Raw genomic sequence first — 9770 nt, 5'->3', positions numbered from 1 at the left:
GTGTGTGTGTGTGTGAGATGGCCATATTGATGATTGTCAAATGCGTGGAGGTGGCGTGGCAGTCGGCGTTCAAGAAGCACAAGCCAGAAAGAGGGCAACGAGCACAACAATCACACAAAGTACACACAGAGAGACACACAAGCAAAGGAGCGAGACCACGGTGGTGTGAGTGTGTGTGTGTTTGGGCATGTAAGTGTGGGGAACAGAGGAGAAAATGGGGGAGGGGGTGCATCAGCTCAGGAGCATCAAGGTAACACAAACACAAAAGGGTACACGGTCAAACAAAACAGGAACACACGTTTGCCTGCGCTGATAAAACGAGACCCTCACAAAGACAAAGTAACACACACCGAGACACAACACAACAACACAGACACTGACACAGTCATCCGCCTTTTCCACCCCGGGGCCAGGGTTGTGCTTAGTTGGTGCTTAACAAGTTCCTGCAATCAGCAAACGCTTCGATTTTTCTGAGTCATTGGAGATGATCGCGAGGCTGGCCGCCAGTCGGAGATCACGTGCTCGGGCACATCCGCCATCGCTCTTCTGGCGGGACAACGATTGTGCCGGAATTCACCGCTCAACACTTCTGTGCGTCCAGGAAGTCGTTCCTCTCCATCCGCCATCGTCATGATAACAAGTTGGTGCCAGGGTCTGGCCCGACAAATAGTTGGGGCCAGTTTAAGCACCAGTTTCAAGCGCCAGAGCTGGAGCCAATTTCGGTGGTGGAAAAAGAAAGAACTGGTGCTAACCTGGGCGCTGGCCCGGAACTAGCACGAGCACAAGCGCAGTGGAAAAGGGCCATCGAGCGCGGGGGCACAAACTAATTCACACTTATGCATTTGGACACACGACAACACACCTAGAGAATGTTACGCACCGCAACACACGTTTACGTCTCATGACTGAGAATTTACCGTTCGAATGAAGACATAATTACAACGCACTCGGATAAACACTAAAATGCTCTGATGCTTGTCGATGCTCACACACACACACACACACACACACACACACACACACACACACACACACACACACACACACACACACACACACACACACGCGCACGCACGCACATACACACACACAAATACATACATGAGTGCTCATGGTCAAGTCAAGGGCATGGTCACACATAGCGCCTCTTTCAACAGATTGAGATGTCAAAATTCATCACCTCAGTTGTTTTTATTTGAACCATGTCAGGATTGATCACCTCTGCGGATTTTGTCTGAGGTTGGTTTGAAAATGTTGAACGTTCGTGCACGTGTGTGTGTGTGTGTGTGTGCGCGCGCACGCGCATATGCGTACCTGCACATGCTGCTTTTGCGTGAGCTGGAGCTGCTGGGCGAAGAGGGCGGAGTCTGATAGGACCAGCTGTAGTCTGACCCCTTGAGGTCCTTGATCACCTGAAGACACACGCGGGCGCACACACACATACACACACACGCGCACACACACACACACACACACACACACACACACACACACACACACACACACTTCAGTGCTCTGTGTGCGTGCATGCCTTGAGTTTGCACGTTTTGTGTGTGTGTGTGTGTGTGCGTGTGTGTGTGTGTGTCACCTGTTCACTGGCAGGGGGCAGCTTGTGTGGGTCTGTGGTCAGCACTGTTATGTCATCAATGATGGCCTGCAGGTGTGTGATCTCCCCCAACATGGCAATCTCACCATTCTGACAACAGACACGGACAGCGTCACAGTACCTCACACACACACACACACACACACACACACACACATCCATCTATACGCGTCTAGAAAAACGGCGTCACTGACCACGACGGGCTGCAGGAATGCGCTGAAGGTGCAGAATCTTCCTCTTTCCTCCACCAGGGCCCGCCGCACCGCCTGCTTCTCCATCTCCTCCATCAGCAGACACATGTCGGTCACATCCTGCATGGCACTGTCCAGCTGAGGCTGCAGGTCGCCGCGCCCTGACGAAGGCAAAAAAACGACAGATGGGCCACCATTCAGACGAGAGCAGAAAGGGCCGATCGTATCTGAGGCACGCGCAGCGTGGCGCAAACGTGGACGGTCGCTAACGTGAACGGTCGCTGCTAACAGCGGAATCTCCAAAGTCAAAGTGGGTGCTGGATTCGTCCCCTTAATTGATGTGAAACTAGCTCTCTTGATGATCAACTGAGTATAAGAACTTTGGAGGTTCCGGCCGGCAGCGCATCAGGATGAAGCGGCGAGCGCATGCAGATGTCACGGAGGCCGCGACGAGTCCCAACGGGCCTCAAGCCGAAGCTGCTCTACCAGCTGAGTCAGTGAAATGGAGACAAGTTGAAGATGTGACAAGATGGGCGAGGTGCATGCAAAATGGGAAGCTGGAAAAAATACATGAAGTGAGCTTTGGCATGCATCGTGAAAGTCGATTTGTCAATGTGTCGTCCTTTCTGTCCGTGAGTACGTGCGTGTGTTGTTCATGGATGTGGGAAAAGGTACGAGGCCCACGCACTTACCCTGGATCTCTATTAGAGGCCAGCCAGAGGCGTGTGCGCGTGTGGTTGGGGTGTGTTGGGGTTGTTGGGGAGCGGCAAAGTGGGAGAAAAAAAAGGGAGCACAATCTGTCATTTAAGTGTTAGTCAGCCAACATAACAAGAAAGCAGACATAGAAAAAAAAAACATCAATCGACAGGTCACAATTCTCATATTTGTTTGGGCTGGGGGCTTGTTCTCTGCCTGGCAACTGACAAGCAAAACAATGAGTGCGGAGGAGGAGAAAAAAAAAGCAACTCTGATGGCCACCAGATGTCGCCATCTAACTACGTCTTCTAGTCGACACTTGACAGGAGAGCGTCCTTGATGACTCACGCGAAGGGGCGGGCATTGTTTCGTTCGAAAAAAAAAGAAGGGACTCAGATGGGTACGTTAAGAATATATTAAAATGAAATAATGAGTTTGTTTTGTCTACATGCGTCGCATTGTTTCTTCTTATTTGTTTGAGGAAAAAAAATATCAAAATCATTATTTTCACCATGATTATATTCAACAATGACTCAACTATTTCTACTGATAATCTTAATGAGGAGAATTAGAAATAGTTTACCCGAACGCAGTTGTCCCTTTCAAAAAATTATTCCTATTGAAGCGATTGAATTTTGAACAGAAAAAACTCATTCACAAAAGAAACAAAGCCTAACTGCAGTGGAATCCACAATTCCGGAGCGCAACGTTTCCCTTGACCTCCACGTGATTCGCAATCTCTAATGACCCTCCTCCTGCAATCTCAATCTCACCTTTGCGAGCTTTCTTCTGGAGCTTCATGGTGTCCGACGACTTCTTCTTGATCTCGTGTCGCGACCGCTTGTACTCTGGCGAACACGCCGGATCACGCGTGAATTGCAAAACAGGAGTTGAGAACATGCGGGGAGATCATCCCACAATAATAAATACAACATTTACTTGACGGCTCGCGGCCTCTACAGACGCTGGAGGGAATCCGATCCCTTACGATGCGCGCCGAGGGCATTTACTGAGCCGCCGCAGCTTCACGCGTGCCTTGACTTTGCGCACGGGTACCTTTGGCGTGGTCCTTGTCCAGTTGGTTGGCCGTCTTCTTCCAGTCTTCAATCTTGTCCTGCAGAGGCATGATGAGGCTCTCCATCAGCGCGCTGGTTGGGGGTGGGGGAGGGAGGAAACAAAACACATCCACTTGTGTTGGAGGAGAAGGAGAAGTACTCCATAGTAGTAGTACTTAGTAGAAATACTCAGTAGCAGATGGGGTAATAGTAAGCAGTAGTGATCGTTGTAGTACTCAGAAGTGGAAGTCGTGACTGTTGTCTTCGGAAGTAGTAGTAGTGGAAGTAGGAACTCGAATACCAAGTTGTTGTAGAAGCAAGACTATTCGGTTGTCGTTGTTGTCGTATTCACTGCTAGCACTCATGAGTCTTTGGATTATTCGTACTCAATAACAGTAGTAGCAATGGCTGTACTCAAGAGTAGTTGTAGTTTTCAGTAGGAGTTGTCGTAGTAGTACTCAGTACCAGTAAAAGTACTGAGTAGTAATCGTAGTAGCTTACTTGGTGAACTGTCGGAGTTTGGCCTCGATGCTGCGATGCCTCATGCACATCCTGGTCAGAGCCGAGCCGATGTCTCTGGTTGCCCCTGGAGACGGGAAGACCATCGCATCACATGCTAGTACTCACGGGTGGTACTCAGACTCACGAGTACTGTGGCAGTCCAAACCCCGTTGCAGCGCTTGTCGCAAAGTTACTGTGCACTCATGTTTTTATTCATCGACATGGAAAAAGTTTTTGCCGTATTAGTCGAAGGAGCCGTTGCAAAAGGAGAAATACTAATCAGTAATCGAAATAGAAAGGAGTCAAAGTACAGTAGTACGCTGAAAATAATATTTTATGATGTCATGTGGTTGCCGGAAATAAAATCATCTGAGATTTTTTTTTCATATCAACTTAAAAAATGTATTTGGATCCAGTTGAGTTTATTTTGTGCAGCGCTTGATGAAATAAAATCCAATAAATTCAACACACCATTTTTTTTCCAGTGCAGTCATAGCTGGAGTAGTACTCAAAAACAGAGATTGGACTAGGAGAGGGGGTAGCAGAAAAAAAAGTACGAGATAAAGTGCGCTGAATAAAACCCAGCGCTGTGTTGAGTTTACTCCATTTTATTTTGTCAAGTGGTCACCAAAACATTTTTTTGATCTGGATACTGGATTTTATTTCCTGCAACCACTTGACAAAATAAAAAGAAGAAGATTCCACCCAAACTTGTTTCAGTGGATTAGCACAAGAAGTAGTCAAGTAGCAGAAGGAAAATGCAACAGTGAGTTGTCATCGTACTCGGTGGTAGCAGAAGGATTTGTGTGTGTGCGTGTGCGCGCGAGCAAGCTCGCGTGCATAATAGCGGCTAACTTGCTAACATAAACATGGGTGTCTATTTCTGGAGGCGGCGTGGAAAAAGTCGACTGGTGCACTTTGAGTGATGGTCGGCGAGCGCGCGCGTTTCCCAAACAAGGTGCCGCGAGTCCAGTCAAAGGCCCCAGCAGGCCCGAGTCCTGGCTCGTGCTGCCGCTTGCTCATGTACACAGTGGAAAAAGTTGGCAATCAAGTGGGATTCCCTCCCCGCGAGCGTTGCCGCCGTCCAAACCTGACGAGTGAGCGAGATGAGAGCCGCATTAGCCGCAGCGGCCTTTGAGGACTTTATATTTCAAATGCTTGGCTTGCCGGGTGCCGGCACAATGTTGGCCCAGCAAACGACAGCAGCCAGCGCAGTAGGTAAGAGGCGGGAGCTGAAAACCCAAAACGGATATTGAACAGTATCGCAACTTGATGCATAGTTCTTAAACATGAAATGCAAATGTATTTGAACTTCAAAGTTACATTCTGCACTTCTTGAAAAGTTCATTCCCTCCAAAAATGGGACGTTCAGCTCTGCTGGTTTGCAAAACCCAATTTCATAGACAAGATGGACAAGAACCTCTTCAGACCCTCTCGTTTTATCTCTCTCTCTCTCTCTCTCTCTCTCTCTCTCGCTCTCTCTCACACACACACACACACACACACACACACACACACACACACACACACACACACACACACAGTGTTGTTGTGATCCACAGAAAAGTGCTCCATTCATAATGAACAAATTCCTCCCTTGCACCTCCTGATCTACCCGGCAACCATTCAATAAAGTCGAGCCACCAAACACACACACACACACACACACACACACACACACACACACACACACACACACACACACACACACACACACACACACACAAATATACACACACGTACGCGCGTATACCAATCGGGCAAGTATTTGGAAATAGAACGTCAATGTTCATGGTGATGATGACGTCAGTGTAGATGAGGAAAAAAAAAGAGAGGAGTGGCAAAGAGAAGAACAACGCCAAAATGAAAAATGGCAGAAGAAGAAAAAGAAGAAGGAGCAGAAGCGGAAACCGGGCAGGAGGAAACGAGAGGGCTTGTCTCACACATTTTAATGAGCTCAAAAAAAAAAAAAAAAAAAAGCTTCGGGAAAAAAAAAACAAGCACAGTGCTGCAGCGACTGCCGCGTGTGCGTGTGCGTGTGTTGAATACGTTTGATCTCTGGCTCTGGTTGATGATGGTCCTCTTCCTGTTTGGCTGCCATTAACATGCCTTTCAAAGTCAGCGGGAGATCAACAACAAGATGAGGAGATGCACACGCGCACGCGCGCGCACACACAAACACACACGCACACGCCGCACATCTGGAATGCAGCAATGTGTGTGCTCGTGTTCTATGTTATCATGTTCTAATGACCTTTGATGATCAGAGAGTGCGTGTAATTGAGTTGTAATGAAGAATCCGAGCCGTTTGAAGCACTGTTGGGGGGGGGGGGCCAAGGCATACCACATCGTGCATTAAAAATAATGTTTGTAGATGACGTGACTGCGCACAAAAGTCACAAGAAGACTTGCTTTGGCACCTGCGGCATCTGCGTGCCGAGGGAAGACAAACGTTGAAGGAATTCATTGTGACAAAAGTAGTGGTTTGCCGCGATCTGGTGGCATCGACGGGCAATTCTGAATCTATTTAGGGGCGTCGATTGTTTCTGGATTATGGGGATAAAAGTAATCATCAGGAAAAATCGTGTTTTCTCGAACCAACCAACCTACTCATAATTGACATTTGATTTGACTGATCTTAAACAAAATAAAAAGCTCGCCCTTCTTATTTCAATTTTTCATTTTGTCAATTTTTAGTTCGTTTCTTGCTGTAATTCGATGGATGATTTTCTTTCATTTTAATCAGTTTTGTTCTAGTTTATGTAACTCTTTCTATGTTGTTTTTTTTGTTTTGTTTTTGTTAATTGGGATCACAGTTCGGGGTATTGATTGGCGAGAAGCTCTTACCAAGGGTTTACTGTGTTGTATTTCTGGTTCAAACAAGGAAATCGGAAGCATCAGGGTTAACGTCAGAGCAAGTAAGGCCTCTGTTACCGTGGTTACAGCCGTCTGCAGTGCTTCCATCTCTCACGGTGACACAGCAGCAACCAGGAGACAAAAAAAAAAAAAGGAAGGCTAGCTAGCTATGCTAACCGAAGGATAGCCATGTTAATGAGACCAGCGAGACCTGGATGAGGCGGAATTATTCATGAGGCACACATTCCCACTCGAGAACGCACGGAAGCCTCCGCAGACGGACACATCTATCACAGACACGGGGGGCACATACCCCATTTCTATGAAACCAATTAAAATTTGACCCCCCCCCCACACACACACACACACAATCCCCACCCCCGAGTCGACAGATTGGGAAAGCCCTCATTTGAGCTCGTTAATTTGAGGTGCGACTCGATGTGCTTTGTGGCAAAATGATGTTTTACCCTGTCATGTGCGTTAACGGACTCAAGCAGATCGCCTAAAATTCAAGATCCTGCAACACTAAACAACCAAATTAAACAAATTGGCTCCCCAACAAGTTTTTAATCCTTCGGATAGAGAACATTTTCAATTTTTATTTTTCAGTTTGCTCTGTTTGATCTTTTGCTTTGACCTTGACCTGGAAATGTCGCATTTCGTCTTTGTACGATTTGAGACATGAAATAATTGTCATTTTCTGGTCATGATTGACACTTTTTTTTTCTTAAACAAAACAATACACCATCATTTTAATGGGCTGTTGTGGGAGAAAAGCCACACTGCGCTGTCGAAGGGTCCTCTCTCACACGCACTCGCACACACTGACTTCAGTTTGAGGGGTCATGGGGCGGTCACTTCCTGTCACATTACATTTCTCCACCCAAGCTCCTGTTGCCTTGGCAACAATAGCCCCCCCGAAAAACTACCAAGCATTTCCTAGAGGGAGGCGAATGCGGTCAGTTAGCACCAAAGGCCAACCAATCGTATTAATCGAAAAAAACACACTGAGCGTCACTTTTATGCAGAGTGCGCACGAGTGAAAATACGTTAGCGTTAGCCTCTCGCAGGACAATTTGTGATCATTCTGCCATAATTGTGATCATGTTGGTCATGATAACCAGGCATTTTTTCAGTCATTTCATCTCTTTTGCCAAAGTAGCCAATTGTGCAATATGTAAATGTAACTTGGTATGATAATGAAGTGCTGCGTCCAACGGGGAAATTTTTTATTTTTTTTTTGGTTGATTTGAAAACACTGTCTGAATCTCGTCGCCTTAGCTCCGCCCCTTTGGTTGTCATAACTCATCACTGATCTTGGGGTATTTTGACAGATGTGTGATTCACACACTTGGGGGCGGCTGTTTTAAACACGTGGGCACAACTGCATCATACGTCTCCACACGAACCGACACACAAACACACATGCAGTACCTCGAATCGACTCACATACCCTTACACAACAATGAGAGCGATGTATTCCCCATCAAGAATGAAGTGTGTCACCGTGACAACGGAATTCATGATGACATCATCGCCATCATCATCATCTTCCAGCCAGGCGAGCGGGCAGGCGGGCAGCGAGCGCTGAGTCACACACTGCAGTGTTCTAAATATAGCATCATGGGTAACGTTCGGCGACGCTCCACGCGACACCCAAACGCGGCGGTGAGCTCACTCGACAAGTCGGACGCAAGTGGACAAGGACCCGATCGGGTTTTGAGTTTGACTGACATACAGTATGACAGAAGGCACATGAGGCCACGTTGTGACGAGCTCGCAAGTTTTTGTGTCATGGCAACAATCCTGTTGACTTTGACCATTGTCATGTTTGGTTTTCAGGCGTTCAACAAAGTGTCTTTTCTTTTTGTCGCGTTAGTTCTCTGTTGGCGCCCGCTTCACTGTTGACGTGCACCCAGGCAGTACAAGTTCATCAACACGCAAACACGCACGGCCATCGTCAGTCACGCGGCCTCTCGTCTCATTGAACACAACTCGGCCTCGGAGCAGAGCGACTCGCCGAGCTTCCGCTTCCCATGCTCACTGAAGCCTCTACACTGGGTGCGTGCGTATGTGTGTGTGTATGCATGTGTGTGTTTGTGCGTGCGTGCGTAACAGAGCGAGTCTTGTTTGGTTGACCCGCAGGACAATGCTGGATTGTGACATGAGGAACTGTCCTTCCAGAGATGTCAGCTAGCAAGTGACTCGACTACCATATTAAGGGGTTTAAAGGGAGGGGTGCGGGGGGGTGGTTGAGGGTTTTGATTTATTATTTTATAAACGTCAAGTAAAAGCATCCTTTTGAACGTTGCTCTTCCCCAGAAAGAAAAAAACAAAAACCAGGTCGGAAGGTGGCGAGTGTCACGACCTCACTTCATATTCCCAACCAAACGCTGACCTGTTTGGAAATTGGATAATAATCCTAAAATAATAAATGATCAGTTCACTAAAAAGTAATTCATAAAAATGTATGAATAACATATGAATGAAAAAGCCATTCATTCATAAATTGCTTTTGACTCTGAATACGTAATCATGAATTATATAGGATAATGAGAGCATATATGAATCAATAAATAAAAAGTATCTGGGGATGGATGGATAAAAATATATATGATGGATTCTAGATAAGAATAAGAGGAACTCATTTTATTCCAAATGAAAGACACCATCGCCACGGCCATTGAAACTCTTGTTGCTGAGCAAAACAGCAGCACTTGCAGAAGCACAGACTCCCAAATACATTGAACACAAACATCATTATCCAAAACTGTAGAAAGGGTTCTGTCAGTCGTCATCTGTACTTGTGGGTAAAAAACAAAAAACAAAAAAAAAAAAAAAAACAAACAAAAAAAAAAAAAAGGA

The 9770-nt window shown here is 46.6% G+C and overlaps 1 protein-coding gene across 1 annotated transcript in view; it reads right to left on the bottom strand.

Annotated features, from left to right (window-relative positions):
* LOC109524510 (MTSS1-like protein) overlaps nt 1-9770 on the bottom strand; it is a 33917-nt gene that overhangs the window by 8737 nt on the left and 15410 nt on the right. The window contains exons 4-10 of the mRNA XM_019884443.1: nt 4050-4134; nt 3550-3641; nt 3267-3341; nt 2490-2498; nt 1801-1958; nt 1589-1696; nt 1315-1412 (exon numbers count right to left, since the gene is read on the bottom strand). Of these exons, the coding sequence (XP_019740002.1) occupies nt 1315-1412; nt 1589-1696; nt 1801-1958; nt 2490-2498; nt 3267-3341; nt 3550-3641; nt 4050-4134 (625 nt within the window). The remainder of the gene's footprint in view (nt 1-1314; nt 1413-1588; nt 1697-1800; nt 1959-2489; nt 2499-3266; nt 3342-3549; nt 3642-4049; nt 4135-9770) is intronic.

This window comes from Hippocampus comes, unplaced genomic scaffold, assembly GCF_001891065.2.
Source record: "Hippocampus comes isolate QL1 unplaced genomic scaffold, H_comes_QL1_v1.1 scaffold21, whole genome shotgun sequence".
NCBI lineage: Eukaryota > Metazoa > Chordata > Actinopteri > Syngnathiformes > Syngnathidae > Hippocampus > Hippocampus comes.
The sequence above is the reverse complement of the archived record's forward strand: the minus strand, read 5'-3'. Positions and strand labels throughout refer to the sequence as shown.